General features: G+C 36.5%; 1 protein-coding gene across 1 annotated transcript in view; it reads right to left on the bottom strand.

Annotated features, from left to right (window-relative positions):
- Positions 1-5128: 5128 nt before the first annotated feature.
- Positions 5129-16611, bottom strand: part of col6a1 (collagen, type VI, alpha 1) — a 46092-nt gene continuing 34609 nt past the window's right edge. The window contains 10 exon segments of the mRNA XM_051123408.1: positions 5129-5730; positions 5812-5841; positions 5918-6089; positions 7652-7838; positions 8022-8131; positions 8412-8536; positions 8624-8632; positions 9983-10019; positions 11960-11995; positions 13265-13330. Of these exon segments, the coding sequence (XP_050979365.1) occupies positions 5129-5730; positions 5812-5841; positions 5918-6089; positions 7652-7838; positions 8022-8131; positions 8412-8536; positions 8624-8632; positions 9983-10019; positions 11960-11995; positions 13265-13330 (1374 nt within the window).

Genomic DNA, 16611 nt, shown 5'->3' with positions numbered 1-16611 from the left:
GGCATGTTGATATTCTGGTCATATTTTTTTTCCAAACACATTTTACCAATTCCAAACCACATCAGTCTTAATAACTACTGTTAATTTTGTGTTTAATCATTTATATGTGATATATAATTGTCCGTGAAGGCTGGAAGTGAAAAACTCCTTATATTCAGGTGTGCAGAATTATTAGGCATGTTTTCGTTTACAGCTAAAATGAGCCAAAAAAGATATTTAACCGAGACTGAAAAGTCCAAATTATTAAATGCCCATAAGAAGAATGCAATACTAATGCATTACAAGAATTTGCAAAGTTAAGGCTTGACCATTGGACAGTGAAATGCTTGTTGAGTCTGCATGGTCAGAAAAAACAGGTGGAGAAGAAAAGATGCATGTTAACTGCAAAAGAATTAGGAATTAAGGTGAAGAATTAGGTGTGACACCATCAGGAACCGTTTCCAGTTCTCCAGCGCCACCATTTTCCAGAACTGCAACCTACCTGGAGTCTTCAGAAGTACGATGTGTCAGGTTCTCAGAGACTTTGCTTGGTAAAAAATCCTAAAAAATGCCCCTGACTTAATAAGAATAACAAGCTGACGTCTTGTGAAATACATGAAGACAGTTTTTTTATATGCTTTAGAGACAGATAAGTTGAGAGTGACTCTTGAAGGACAAGCATCACATCCTCTTGTACCTCTGATTCAAGAATTTATCTTCTAAAATCTGGCAGTAAGTTTTGGGAGTTCATTTTAGTCCATCTCTGCAAGTCAGACTTTTCAGGATAAGAGACTAAACATGAACTCCCAAAACTTACTGCCAGATTTTGGAAGATAAATTCTTGAATCAGAGGCACAAGAGGATGTGATGCTTGTCCTTCAAGAGTCACTCTCAACTTATCTGTCTCTAAAGCATATAAAAAAAACTGTCTTCATGTATTTCACAAGACGTCAGCTTGTTATTCTTATTAAGTCAGGGGCATTTTTTAGGATTTTTTACCAAGCAAAGTCTCTGAGAACCTGACACATCGTACTTCTGAAGACTCCAGGTAGGTTGCAGTTCTGGAAAATGGTGGCGCTGGAGAACTGGAAACGGTTCCTGATGGTGTCACACCTAATTCTTCACCTTAATTCCTAATTCTTTTGCAGTTAACATGCATCTTTTCTTCTCCACCTGTTTTTTCTGACCATGCAGACTCAACAAGCATTTCACTGTCCAATGGTCAAGCCTTAACTTTGCAAATTCTTGTAATGCATTAGTATTGCATTCTTCTCATGGGCATTTAATAATTTGGACTTTTCAGTCTGGGTTAAATATCTTTTTTGGCTCATTTTAGCTGTAAACGAAAACATGCCTAATAATCCTGCACACCTGAATATAAGGAGTTTTTCACTTCCAGCCTTCACGGACAATTATGCATCACATATAAATGATTAAATACAAAATTAACAGAGGTACTAAGACTGATGTGGTTTGGAATTGGTAAAATGTGTTTGGAAAAAAAATATGACCAGAATATCAACATGCCTAATAATTCTGCACACAGTGTATTTGTAACAATAGCCAAAAATACATTATATGTGTCAAAATTATCGATTTTTCTTTTATGCCAAAAATCATTAGGATATTAAGTAAGGATTACGTTCCATTAATATATTTTGTAAATCTCGTACCATAAATATATCAAAACGTAATTTTTGATTAGTAATATGCATTGCCAAGAACTTAATTTGAACAATCTTAAAAGCGATTTTCCCAATATTTTGATTTTTTGCACCCTCAGATTTCAGATTTTTAAATAGTTGAATTTCAACTTATTTATTCAGCTTTCAGAGCTTTTTTTTAATGTACAAATCTCAGTTTTGACAAACTGACACTTATGATTGGTTTTGTGGTCCAGGGTCACACATATCTTAAAAAAAACCCCTGTGTATCCCACAAATGCACACAGATAAATATAAATAAGAATTGTTTATTGAGCATCAAATTAGCAAATTAAAATGATTTCTGAAGAATCATGGGTCAGAAAGCTCTCAAATTTCATCAAGAATATCTTAATTTGTGTTTCAAAGATGAACGAAGGATTTATGGATTTGTAACGACATGAGGGTGAGTAATTAATGACAGAATTTTCATTTTTGGGTGAACTATCCCTTTAAATCGTAATACAGTTTCACAACATTAGCCTACTGTTTTACTGTACTTTTGATCAAACAAATCAAGCCTAGTCTTTCAAGAGTCGTCTTTAAAAAACATTTTTTTAACCAACCCATATATAGCCTATGTACAGTCTGAACATAGTGTGCAAATATGTGAAATCATAATTGTCTATGTATTTTTTCCTCATACAAAAATAGAAAAGTCTAACCTGAATCATAAGGCTGGCAAGTGCATTTTCGTTCTGTTTCATGTCTCTCCTCTATCTAGTAATTGTATGGATACGTTTAAACAGCCTTGTCACATGATATCAGGAACGCATATGTTACATAGAAAAACCACAAGCAGATCTCTAATGACATATTACATGTGGTCAGGGGGTTGTGGTTGTAAACTGGATGTTCTCCATTTGGAGACTTGGCGCTATACATTGTCGTTAGTGTTGCACAAATGTATAGGCAATCCCATTCACTGTCAACAAGTGAGGAAGCATTGCTCATCCTTTCCAAGATGTATTCCTTATGGGATAAACAGAATATCTCATATCATGATTCCAACACTGATATCCAAATATACAACAATTACTTGATTTATTGCTGTATCTTCCTTTCAATGTTTAATAATTTGTCTTATACACTGTTTAAGACAACAACGCCTATCCACCTTTTTCCTGAGGGAACCAATAAGCGCCGCCATGATGGATTCTAACGTACATTTGGGTGCTCTCATGTTTTGGTTTCCATATAAATCCATTAAAACGGGGTAAAAAAAAAAAAAAGATCGACTGAATTAATGAAACTGAAGCTTTTTCAATATAACTAAATATATCAATGTGCGCGGAGCTGTGCTGTTGTTGGTCGCCACATTAACAGCAAAAAAGTCTAAGGAATTCCTGTGAAGTACTTGTTTTGTTTACCAGCAAATCTTTCCATGTCAGCCGCTGTCAACGAACATGGCTTGCAGTGCTCAAGTTAAAATACTGTATGTTAAACAAAAAAACGTGTGCTCTCATCGTTTTCTGGAGAAATTCCCGCCAGCTTCGTCCTCAACAGTTTTTATCCCAGCTGACTTCGTGTGGCTTCATGTCAACTACTCACTCATTAAATTATGACAGGTGAGATCTTAAAAAGACGCCGACACTGTAAAGTAATGGGGAAAAAACATTTTCATATGTTTAAGGTTATATTATCTGGGGAAATACGTTACTTTGAACACAATCATCAGAGACCGAAAATGTAAACCATCGTTTTAGTCGGTCGAAACTTTCGTGTTCAGGAAAAAGGTGGATAAATACACATTTTAACCTCAATGGTTGACACCCAATAGGGTCTGGCTGCAGACATGCACCTGCACTCTCAAACAACTGCACTTCCGGAACTGACGTCACTTGCAGTCGATTTTATTTTTACTTTATTTTTAATTGAATCTCTCAACATTTTACAACAATAGCCAGGTGGTGAAGACAAGAAAAACTAAACTAAATTACAATGCCACTCGCAATTGGCACCTGCACTCTCAGCTACCTGCGACGTCACTTGCAATCCACACAAAACGTGCGTGTTGCCAATGGAGACAAGACGCTGTGGCCGTTAAACGATTAAAGCTATTTTAATAGCATAACATACAGGGTCGTGCAAGTCATCTGTAGGAGATAAAAACAAGACCCGCAAATCTGCGGCCACAGAACAGCAGAATATGAACGATTTGTGTGGACTGCAAGTGACGTCGCAGGTATGCAGGTGATTGCTAGTGGCATTGTAATTTAGTTTATTTTTTTCTTGTCTTCACCACCTGGCTACTGTTGTAAAATGTCGAGAGATTTGTTAAAAAAATAATAAATATATAAAATAAAGTAAAAAATAAAATAGACTGCAAATGACGTCACTTGCGTCTGAGAGTGCAGGTGCATGTCTGCAGCCAGACCCTATTGTGCAATGGTTCATATTTCTGTTTCTTGATAGGATTCATTGGCTTAAACTCAGAATTTCAAACTGGTTGAAGACAGTAAATACTTGAGAATGTTTGTGGTGTATGCAAGGATATAAATTACTGAGAAAAGCAATTAAAGACATTCTCCTTTATCAACTAAACTGACACTGACTGTCCACAGCTTCTTGTGGTGTGTTGTGGAATTTGTGAATGCAGATTTCTTTCAAGACGAACACATGACAGAGGCATTAGTGGTGGGGTGTAGCATCCTTTATTTCAAATACCTTTACATTAGCCCTGAGGCTGGTCTTAGATACATTTCGGACATGAGAAGCCTATTGCTAAACTGTTTTTGAACAATTTTGAATATTGCATTTGAATAACTAAAGGAGCTAGTGGAGCGTTTACATTTGTAGCACCAAATTTATATTCAAGTTTTATTTTGCTAACAATCACGTGTACCACAGGCTAAAGCAAATAAAGAATTGCTAGGACTTGGTTTCAAGCAGGGTCTAAAATAAACGACATTTCGTTTTGAATTTCCAAGTATGTTATAGTATATTTGGCAGTATAAACATATTGTCAAATATAGATAGAGGATGAGGATGTGTTCATTTAGGGCCTTGGTTGCAAGACATAATTGCTTTTAATGCATTTTAAAACGTCTAAGTCTGCATCATCGTAGAGATTTCAGCTCCTGAAATGTGAAAATGTTTATTTTTTGTGCCCTCAACGATGGATGTTATTTAATGCTAATTTCTGTCAGTCAGTGACAGAAAACTAAATACAGCCATATAGTCAAAGCACTAGAATCTACTCCAACAACTGACGTAAACCGTGAAATGGCTTGTTTAATCCCTTTACTTTATAAAGAAGTAAGTGACATTTTTTTTATAATTCTGACAATCATTTACTGTCTTTTATGAAATGAAAGAAAGACTATGAAAAACCTTTTAAGTTCAGATATATCATTCACATGAAAAATAAACAAAATGCTAAAACAATCAAAGCTTGTGCTATATGGCCTCCTCCCCTGTATTCCTAAATCCCTCCCACTACCCAATCACCCCCTCGACTACAGGGAAATCTTGCGGGATACAGTTTGGTAAAAGACCCCAGTGACCAACGAGCGGTAATCGGATGATTTAAAAAGGTGACGGTAGGCGTACGTGTTGTCATAGGGCCGGCCTCGGCTCACCAAGGTGCGCAGGTGTTCTTCGTTTACCTGGTTGCCCACAGCCAGCACGTACAGCTCGATGCCTGCATTGAATACTTGCTCCACAGCGTTTTTAATTTGGATGTCGTTGACGCCTTGAGAACGTCCGTCTGAAAACACCAGCACCTTCTTCTTCCTCGTCCTGCCGCCCCTGAAGCGCTCAATGGCGAAGTTGAGGGCGTTTGTTACTTGAGTACCGGCATTCTGGAACTTGGCTTCTGTGATTTGAGAGACCACCTGGGCGGCATCTGTGGAAAATTCGGCTTCTAAGTTGGCATTGTTGCTGTACTGACCAACGCCAACCTTGACCTCGAAGCCTGCTCTTTCTGCTGACAAAAAGCGCTTAGCCAGCATTTTTGTGAAGTCCTTGGTCATCTCAAAGTTCTTGGAGCCCACGCTGGCCGAGCTGTCCATCATGATGAGGATATCGGTGTCGGCATTAAATGAAACTGGAGAAGAAGATTTAACCATTATTATCTCGTAGTCAAAACAGTGACAAATGTGGCTTGTGTTCTTGAATCAATACTTACTTGGACAAGTATAGTTGGGACACTTTTTTTCTGTGAAAAAAAAGCACAATGTTGTAAATATCTCCAAAATCAAATCCTTAAATGTGCAGCAGATAGAGATACCTACCTTCACAGATTTTCTCAGTCATGTTTTGGAGGAAACTGTCATCCAGAAGAATACCAAAGTTGTCTAAGATGAAGGAGAAGCCTTTTCTGGGATCGTTTTTACACGCAATCTCATCGATCTGTTCTGGATTGGGATTCCTATTTGCATAATCGATCACTCCAACACCGCCAACCTGCCAGAAACCAGAAAAGAGTCAAGGTTTCCATCAACAATACGTCCCTTCTGGTTGTGGATTTCGTTTAACCTCATGTCGTGGGACCATATTTGCATGCCAATAACATCAAATGTCATTGGATCACAAGTCTTCCCTAAGCAAACATCACATCTGTGGGATATTAGATTCATATCACTGAATAATGAATTTAACTTCTATGGAAGCAGTTTCTGTACACCTCCTCAAAAATCCACACAGCTTTAGTTCAAAGTTCAACGCAAGGTCTTTGGAAAAAGTGCCACTTCTGCAAAACAATATTTTGTTGCTTCTTGCACATTTTGTTACATTTTCAAACTACATTTACAAACAATACTGTGAGATGTACTGCAAGCATGTTCAGCTTAATTCGAAACAGATGTACGCGAATTTGCCAATCAATGCTCTTAACAAAAGCAAATGTGAGATGAAAATGCATATGCTGAAGCAACCATGCAATTTTAGCTCTTTTAATGTGACTCGTGTTTCAGGGACAAATGCAGTGCTGTACCGGGTGTGCTAATAAGCAAGTTAACTATATCAGGTTATCCATTCATATAGGGCTGGTTATGTGATGCAATTGTCAAAATCTATACATTTACAAATCATATGCTATGGTAAAGGTATTTTAATGTCATAATGTAGTATTGAGCAAGTAACTGTGTTTTCTGAGTTTTACAAAAATGCAAGACGAGGAATGTTTTTTCTAAAAATGTTGTCCATGTTTACCTTTAGTCCCTTGCCGCACAGCACGTTTAGGAGCACTTTGTCATGGGAGCATACTTGCATGCCAATAACATCAAATGCCACTGGATCACAAGTTTTCCCTAGGCAAACATCCCATCTGTGAGATATTAGGTGCTTATCACCGAATAATGACTTTAACTTCTATGGAAGCAGTTTCTGTACACCGTTCGGTGTTGGAACACCGCACGGTCATTGGAAAAATGCCACTTGTGCAAAAATATTTTACGTTCCTTCTTGCGCATTTTGCTACACTTTCAAACTTTAATATCCAGTGAGAGGCGCTACAAGCATGTTCAGCTTAATTCGAAACAGATGTACGTGAATTTGGCGATGTTTTATTATGCTAGTTATTCTACAGATCACAGCAGTTCAGAAATTAAATGTCCAGTGAACGACATTAAAAGGTTGTTTTTGAAAATACTAAACCCTACAGTGAACCTAATTAGTGCATTAAAACACATATGCTGAAGCAAACATGCAATTTTGGCTTTTTTAATGTGACTGGTTTCAGGGGATTCATACCTGAGCGCTCTGCCTCACAAATCCAGTACTGTACCGGGTGTGCTACCGAGCAAGTTTACTATATCAGCATTGCCATACAAATGAGGCTGGTTGCCTGATGCAGTTGTCATAATGTATATGTTTACAAATTACAAATGCTATGGTGAAAGTATTTTAAGGTCACAACGTAATATTGTGCAAAGAACTGTGCAGAAATACTTCATGGAAAATAGAATTGTACGGTGCATGTATGTTTTGGGGCATGTTTTGTTTCCAAAAATGTGATCCAAGTTTACCTTCAGTCCCTTGCCGCACAGCACGTTTAGAGACACGTTGTCCCTTGAGGTGTCAGAGCGTCCATCAGTAAGGACAAGGACTATGCTCTTCTCCGTTCTAAGCTTGTTAATCATGTTGTTTAGCGAGAACTGCAGAGCTTCTCCAGTGTACGTGGCTTCAGCTAGCCAGTGGAAGTCTTTCACAGCTCTAAAGTGAACAACAAGATCATTTTTCATTATTTCTTCAGACTCAATTGCAGACGTGTGCACAAAATGCAAGCTTATATAATGAGAAAACATGGCTTCAAGCCACAGAAGTGTATTTTGAAGTTGTTTTGCCATATTATGTGCAAAATGTGGCTTTTAACAAGAGAATATTGATATTACATACTGTTTTAGGTCCGTCAGGGTCTTAATGTTGGGGTCACCAAGCTGTACAACCTCTTGAGCTTTGGAACCACTGTATTGCACCACGCCAATACGAGACTCATTGGCACCAAACTAAAAGAAACAACGAGGAAACTCAACTTTATGAGTGAAATTCATTCAGAAGAGCCCATGCATCTAATATGTAACCACCATGTATTCAAGATTGAAGAAGACCGAGTGTAATTATGAATCAACCATTAAAAAAAACATTTGGGTCAACCACTAATTATGAATAAGATTGGAAAACGTGTCTCCCACAGTGTCTATGGTGGATACAGCTCTAATATATCAAAGTTGACAGTTTTAACTGACATGTTAATGATTCTCATAGTGATCTATAAAGAAATTGTACCTGTCTCATCTTGAGTCTGTCCATTAGCGTCACAATGAATTCTTTAGCGATGGCAAAGTTAGAAGCTCCAATACTCTCAGAGCTGTCCACAACGAAGGCGATGTCCAGGGGTCCGCATTTGCATTCTTAACAAAGACAAAAAATGAGAAGATGGCATTGCAAAACGCTGAATAAAATCACACTTTTTTAATATACTTCAGAGTCTTACTTACCACAGCAAGCTGTAACAAGGAAGGAAGAAAGAGAAAACACATTACACTGGCATCAAATTTGATAATATCAAACAGATCAGACATGCATGTTCTATCAAAACATTCCCAGTAAGGGATCCACAATTATTTTGCAATTTTACAGATGGAAGAATCTAGTCTGGAAATAATAAATGTTCATGAAAATTATTCTTTTAAAAATCGGTTAATGCTCTGACCTAAATACCTGACAGTTTTATTATCTTATGTTTGAATTTACAATCCAAAAGCAGAATTTTATAATCTGTGGTGGCGACAACGAACAGAACAATGGCTTAGCCTCTAATATAGACATAAAATAAGGCAAAATAATATGCTTGGGAGTAAAAATGAATGGTAAAACTCTAATAGACGCAAAGCAGCCTAATCTCAAATGAATGGTTGGACCTATTTGTCTTGTTGGCTGAACAAGGTATTTTTTATTTTGTACAATTTCATCTGCTTTTTTCTGGCCCCTGGGGTTTCATTCATAATACATTTTGAACACCGACCTAACTCATAGTGTTTTATCTTACATGACTAATGCAGTTTATAAAATTAAACACTGACACAACAAAAATGACATTTAATTTTTTTTTTTTTTTTATTACAACATCATCGCTGAAGCCCAAGAGCTGTACAGGGAGAACCTTCACTTCCCAAAAGTGTGGGCCATGTTAAGTAATACAGCAGCCCGCAACACATTATTTGCATCTGATTGGTTAATACTGTCCAATCTCCTTCCTTCAAAATGATGTGTGCTTTCACACTCAACTTTTACACACTTCTGTTCAAAGATTCAGTGTTTTCTCTCCAATTGGATTATGTCCTGCTTTCACATGCCAGAATGGTGATATTAAATATCGAAGTTAAGCTTCCAAAACTAATATTTATGATAAACATGCATAATATGAGCATTTTTAAATTAATTCTGGGTTAAAGGCTATGGTTCCAACAAGAGTTATGAAAGAAAATAATTAATATCCTTTCAAAAACAATAAACAGATGATTCTATGACAAAGAATTGATTAATTAAATTAACTGGACTGCAATTTCTGCCACAGTATTTTGAAAAAAAAAGCACTTTTATATATAAACGCTGGTATTGCTTAAAGTATTTTGTCATTTCTTTTATTCTTTCTACTGGTTTTTGAACACTGAGTGAAACACTGAATGAGTTTTTGTGTACACTCAGCTGGCTAGGTGGATTGCTGTATCATCACTTCATGGCACAAGTTGACATTACGTTGTTAAATCAGTGTAGGAGACAGGCAGTATGCCATTTATGGAGGCAGTGAAACTGAGTAGTGAGTCATGGGTAAATACAAAAACAGGTCTACTCACAGCACATCTTCATGATGATATCCAGAATCTCACATTCCTACACAGAGAGCGAGAGACAGACAGTATTAGAGAGACTGCTGCCTCTGCAACTGATTTTCTCTGTCGCCATTTTGTATCACAAAATGGAGCCACAAGACCATGTTGTTTTAATTACAGGAAATTCTGCTGCACTTTCTGCACAACACTCCCCAAAGACTTACAATTACTGCAAATACACTATCTGAAAGTGCATTTCCTCTCGTGCTGAAGGGGAGAAATGCATGCTGTATCAATATATAATAAGAATCCTAAAAAAGGGGTCAAAGAGAATATAATTTCCCATGATTTTTTTTTTTTTTTTTAATTTTATAATGGTCGAAATGAATGGTCACTAAACAATTAAAGGGATAGTTCACCCAAAAATGATAATTACCCCATGATCATCCTCAAGCCATCCTAAATGTATATAACTTTCTTCTTTCAGATAAATACAATTGGAGTTAAAATAAAAGGTGTTTTGGCTCTTCCAAACTTTATAATGGCAGTGAATGGGTGTTGAGATTTTGAAGCCCAAAAAAGTGCATCCATCCATCATAAAAAGTACTCCACACAGCTCCAGAAGGTTAATAAAGGCCTTCTAAAGCGAATCGATGCGATTGTTAAGAATAAAATCCATATTTAATACTTTATAAACCGTAATCTCTAGCTTCCGCCAACTGTTGTACGCATGTTCATGAGAGAGTGGTCTTCCAGCGGATGACGTAAGACGTAGGCGTAGCGTAAGCTCTGGTAAGAATATGCTAGTCTTGTGAGAACTACGTTTTGTTTACAGCAAAGGAAAACCAGACTCCTCTTGGCTTATATCGAAATCCTCCAACATTTTTCTCTACAAATCTTTGTTTTGTACTTCTAATTTGTGACTGGTGTTTTTTGTTTTAAGTTATATTTATGGCCTTTTTACACCTTTATTGTGACAGGACAGTGGAGAGCTGACAGGAACGTATTGGGAGGAGAGAGGGGAGAAGGACTGGCAAAGGAGCTCAAGGCGGGATTCCAACTCGGGTCACCGTGAGCGTAATTGCACTATATGTTGTCGCACTAACCACAAGGTTATGGGTGCCGGACGTGACTGGTGTTTTGTTTTGCTCTTTACTTTGTATTTTTTTATGTTTGTCACTTCTCACCAAAGCTTAAGCTACGTTTACATCCCACATCATCCGCTGAAACGCCACTCTTTCGCGAACCTTCATACGAAAGTTACCGGAAACTAGAGATTACAGTTTAAGTTTTAAATATGGATGTTTTTTTACACAAACGCATCGATTCACTTCAAAAGGCCTTTATTAACCCATCTGAGCCATGTGGAGTACTTTTTACCATGGATTTATGCACTTTATTTTGCTTCAAAATCTCAACAGCCATTCACTGCCATTATAAAGCTTGGAAGAGCCAGGACATTTTTTAATATAACTCTGATTGCATTCGTCTGAAAGACGAAAATCATATATACTCAGGATGATTTGAGAGTGAGTAAATCATCGGGTAATTTTATTTTTGGGTGAACTATCCCTTTAATGTTTTGGGGTGGGAAAAAAATCCAATAAAAATGTACAAAATGACCTCTTAAAGAGTGCACATCTATAGTGTCATGCATTCATTTCTGCGCACATGCAGTTGGAACAAACCAGCTGTTGTGTGCTACTAAAAAGATGCTTTGATTCCACAAAAGGAAAACAGTCTAGTATGTGCTTGGGCCTTGGCTAGAGATTTCCATCGCTACTGACTGTCAGCGATGTGGAATTCACAAAAATAATGGCGAATACGTGAACCATGGAGTATCCAGGATCATTTATTATCAAAAGCACTGTCACCATTTGCACTGCTCTTTGTCTCTTCATACAGGAAACCGTGCTGGAACATTTGCATTAGACTATATCCAATAATGTGTGCCTTTCTTTGATTTGTGCAACTCAGTTAGTTTCGAGTAAACTCACTTACATCAGCTCCTTGAGGCCCAGGTGGTCCTGGTGGTCCCTGTGCATGAAAACAAAACAGATGAAATGCATATTAAGTCATGCACCAAATAAAAATACGACTCCTTCTGTAATATCAAACGACATAAACTGTCTGTGCAAGGGTCACTGTCCGCTTTGTTACATGCTACACAGATGTAGTTCTGCCAAAGCAAAGCTCTGAATCTCATTCCAAATAAGAGCATTTTTGAGACCGTCAAGTCTCCTCCTTTCTGGATGCCATCCAGTGGCAAAGAGGAACATCACAAAATTGCAGGCTGAGAGAAATTTCCCTTCCCACACTCCCATAACTCATTGCTGTTTAGTGCCGTTCAACATAACTTAAGATTTGTACACTTAAAAACGTCTCTTGGCTCCTCTAAACACTATAAGAGCCTGTTTGTTTACTTGTGAAAATAAAATAATGCAAATTACCTTCTAAATGCATCTGATATGGAGATTTTTGGTGGGTTTTAGATCTTTAACCAGGTTCAGGTCTAGGTTTTTGACATATTTTAGGTTAAGTGAACATGTCAAATGTTGCCAGTGGTGTTTGTGATACTATATCAAGCTAACAATAAAACTTGTTTTTCTAACTTTTATTTGGCCAAAATGTTGGGGTTAGATTTGTTGGTCACATTCCATTGAATTTCTCAACAAAAGGTCAAACTTTGGATGTCAGGCATTTGATGCAGATCAGTATGTTTGTTGTTTTACTGATCCAGTATGCAGATGCAGTGTTTACAATAGCCTATGGCAGGATACTGACACCAGCACCATAAATTGTGCAAAATACTGCAGAACATGAATCATGACATGAATATATGTGACTCTGGACCACAAAACCAATTATAAGGTTCACATTTTTCAAATGAATAATTAAGCTTTCCATTGATGTATTGTTTGTTACGATAGGACAATATTTGGCTGAAATTTGAAAATCTGGAATCTGAGGGTGCAAAAACAATCAAAATATTGAGAAAATCGCTTTTAAAGTTGTCCAAATAAAGTTCTTAGCAATGCATATTACTAGTCAAAAATTAAGTTTTGATATATTTCCGGTAGGAAATTTACATCTTCATGGAACATGATCTTTACTTACTATCCTAATGATTTTTGGCATAAAAGAAAAATCGATAAAAAATCGACAAATAAACCCGTGCTACTTAAGACTGGTTTTATGGTCCAGGGTCACATATATATCAACTTTTAAATTAACCCTTACATAACATACTTCAGTAAGGGAATTATTTAGTAAACACAGGTTAAATACATGAAATGTTGCACTTACAGGATTTCCTTCACGTCCTCTGTGACCTTTTGGTCCTCTGGGCCCAGGTGGTCCTGGTCTGTTATTCTGTAGAACACAAGATATGAACATTTAGCCTGGAAAACACAATGTTGTCATTGGTAGCTGTACTATTTTGGCGCACGAAAGGAATTTGTTGAGTAAAGTCGTTATTTTTGTTTTCTTTGCACACAGGAAGTATTCTCATAGCTTGAAAAATTTACGGTTAACCACTGATGTTACATGGACTATTTTAACAATGTCCGTACTACCTTTCTGGGCCTTAAATGTGTCAGTTGCATGTCAGAAAGCTTTCGGATTTCATCAAAAATATCTTAATTTGTGTTCAGAAGATGAACACTGTTATATCATTACTATAAGTGCCGCAGTCAGCTGTTTAAAACTCTTCCAGACAACTATCTCACTTCATATAAACAATTTAAACACTCGCCAATAATTTAGCTGCCTCTGCACAGTTTTGCCTTCAGCCCGGCAGATACATCCATCCCTTCATGTCTGTCTCGTGCCATATTACGGTTAGGCGGTGAGATAATACTAACCACCTGTCTCCGTTTCCAAGCCGTCTCTCCCATGCTGCTTCAATTACCTTTAAATTCCTCACTTCAAAGTCCACAACTGTCACAGACGTCCTTCTAGCAAGCTCACAGTAAGGACGAGGTTAAATGATGTCGTCGTGCCAATATTGTTTTGGCTCATTCTGTTTACCTTGACAGATACGAGACCAAGTGTGGGCCCCTCGGGTTTGGGAGAGGCCGGAGGAACCCAATCAATTGTTTACAAGGACAGAAAAACATTTCCAAACAGTCTCGGCCAGCAGAAAGACAGAACCAAACATGAGGAGGAGCAAAGCACCTTCATGGCTCATATGGAGCAGATGTGAGGCCCCGAATATCAGTGTATACAAAATAATGTACACACCACTAAATCAAACACTTAGCATTAGCGCAAACACAATACGTCCATTTTGCTAAGTTAGAACGTGTTCACCTAGAAAAATAAACGTATATCACTGTTAATATGTATAATCAACTGTACATGCATGCTGCAAACAAATGTAGATAAAGAGACCAAATCACTTCACAGTTGTACTAGAGGAATCTCAGGAGAAGCAAAGAAAATAAACATTCATTTTCTGTAAAAAGTAGATTAGGCTTTGAATTATCGAAGCTTATTTTCACCAACATTAAGTAATTTCGACTTATTATCTTGCAAGTATGACTGTTTAATTGTGAGAAAAAAGTCTGAATTAAATCGTTTTTAAATTCGTAATAAAACCTTTCTTCTTAGACTTTTTCTCAGAATTGAGACTCTATATTTTAGAATTCTAAGTTTATATCTCACAATTATGGAAATGTAGCAATTCTGAGTTGTGAGAAATATTATGAGATATATTATGAGATAAAGCGGCAGATTTACTAACAGCTTGCGCCAGTGCAAACCGTCTTTTGCCGTTAAAATACTGTCAAGATTTACTTAAGACGCGCAGTAAAGAATTAGCGCTGAATAGGCACGGACACAGTTATTTTTAAGCCTGACCTTATTGAATATGCATTTGTAGGCGTTTTCCTTTCAGACGCAGAATTTATGGGAAGAAAGTATTAAAATGTCAAAATTACTGGTCTTTGCGGCATTGTTTAACAACCAAAAAAAGCATGTCCTAAAGCAGACGGTAAGTTTGGTAGATTGCGCTGGTCATTTTGGAAATGATCTAGTTGCGTTTGTGTTCTTTAATGTGCGCATTTTCAGTAAATTACACGCAGAATTTTCCCCTCCCATCGGTGCTTTTATGGAATTGCACTCTAACGCTAATTTGACCTGTTTAGTAAATTTGGCCCATAAAGTCAGAAATTAAATGCAAATTTTAATAAGAACTGCAAGTTAATATTTTGCGACTGAATTTTTTATCGTACAAAAAGGTAAAATACCATGAAATAAAATTTTTTAAAAAGGTAATCGCAAATTTTTATCTCATAATTCAGACTTTTTTCCTCACACTTACGAGTTTATATCTCACAATTCTGACATTCCTTTAATTGTGAGTTTACAGTATACTGTGATTTATAATCTCCCAATTATAAACTTGCGATTATGGCATTTTGACTTTAATTTTGACTTTAATAAAAAAAAAGAATTGCTTATTTCCGTCACGGAATAAAAAAAGTAACAATAACGGTTTATCTCACAATTCTAACTTTTTTTAGTTTATGTCTTACAAGTTTATATGTCACGATTCTAAATATCCCGCAATTCTAAGTTGCAATGAGTATGATAAAAAGTCACTATTTCCTTTTTATTTTTTATTCTTTGGCAGAAATTAGATTCCTATGGAAGCCCGTTTCTGCCACTGAATAAATGTAAAAAAAAAAAAAAAAAAAGGTATTGTGACTTTTTATCTTACAAATCTAATTTTTTTTCTTAAAAATTGCAAGTTTACATCTCGCAGTTCTGACTTTTTTCTTGTGATTGCATGATACAAATTTGCAATTGTGACTTTTTTTCTCAGAATTGGGTGATATAAACCCACAGTTGCAACTTATTAAGTCAAAATTGCAATATAAACTTCCAATTCTAAGAAATGACGTCAGAATTGTGAGATATAAACTTGCAATTCTGACTTTTTTTTTTTAAATTGCATGACATAAATTCACAATTGCGAGTTATAAAGTCAGAATTGCGAGATAAAAAGTCAGAATTGTGGGATATACTCGCAACTGCAATTTTCTCAGAATTGTGGATAAACTTGCAATTGCGACTTGTGAAGTCTAATTCCGAAAGGGGAAAAAGACTGATATTTTCTCAGAACTGCAATTTTATATCTCACAATTCTCACTTCATAACTCGTAATTTTGTTTTATAAAGTCAGAATTGCGAGATATAAAAAATATTGGAATTGGACTTTATAACTCACATTTGCAAGTTTATATGAATAAAGTCGCAAAAGTCAAAATTGCATGATATAAACTCACAATTCTGAGAAATAAAGTCACAATTCAGCCTTTATTTCTCAAAATTGAAAGTTTATATCATGCAATTTTGACTTCATAACTCACAATTTTGAGTTTATATAGCTTATATCTTGCAATTCTAAAAAAAAAGTCAGAACTGTGAGATAAAAAGTCGCAATTACCTTTTTTATTTTATTCAGTGGAAGAAATGAGCTTCCACAGATTCCAAATCAAACAGCCTGGTTGCTATAAGCTATTGTTTCAGACTAAGCGACAACCTTCGGGTCTCTCTCTTGAAACCAACACGATCGTGACTTAAACTGCAATTCATCAACTGGCCACTAGAGACTGGCTCCAAAACTCTTCCATTTAAATTATATTACG

The sequence above is a fragment of the Labeo rohita genome, chromosome 11, assembly GCF_022985175.1.
Source record: "Labeo rohita strain BAU-BD-2019 chromosome 11, IGBB_LRoh.1.0, whole genome shotgun sequence".
NCBI lineage: Eukaryota > Metazoa > Chordata > Actinopteri > Cypriniformes > Cyprinidae > Labeo > Labeo rohita.
Note: the sequence above shows the minus strand (reverse complement) of the source record. Positions and strands in the feature narration are given on the sequence as shown.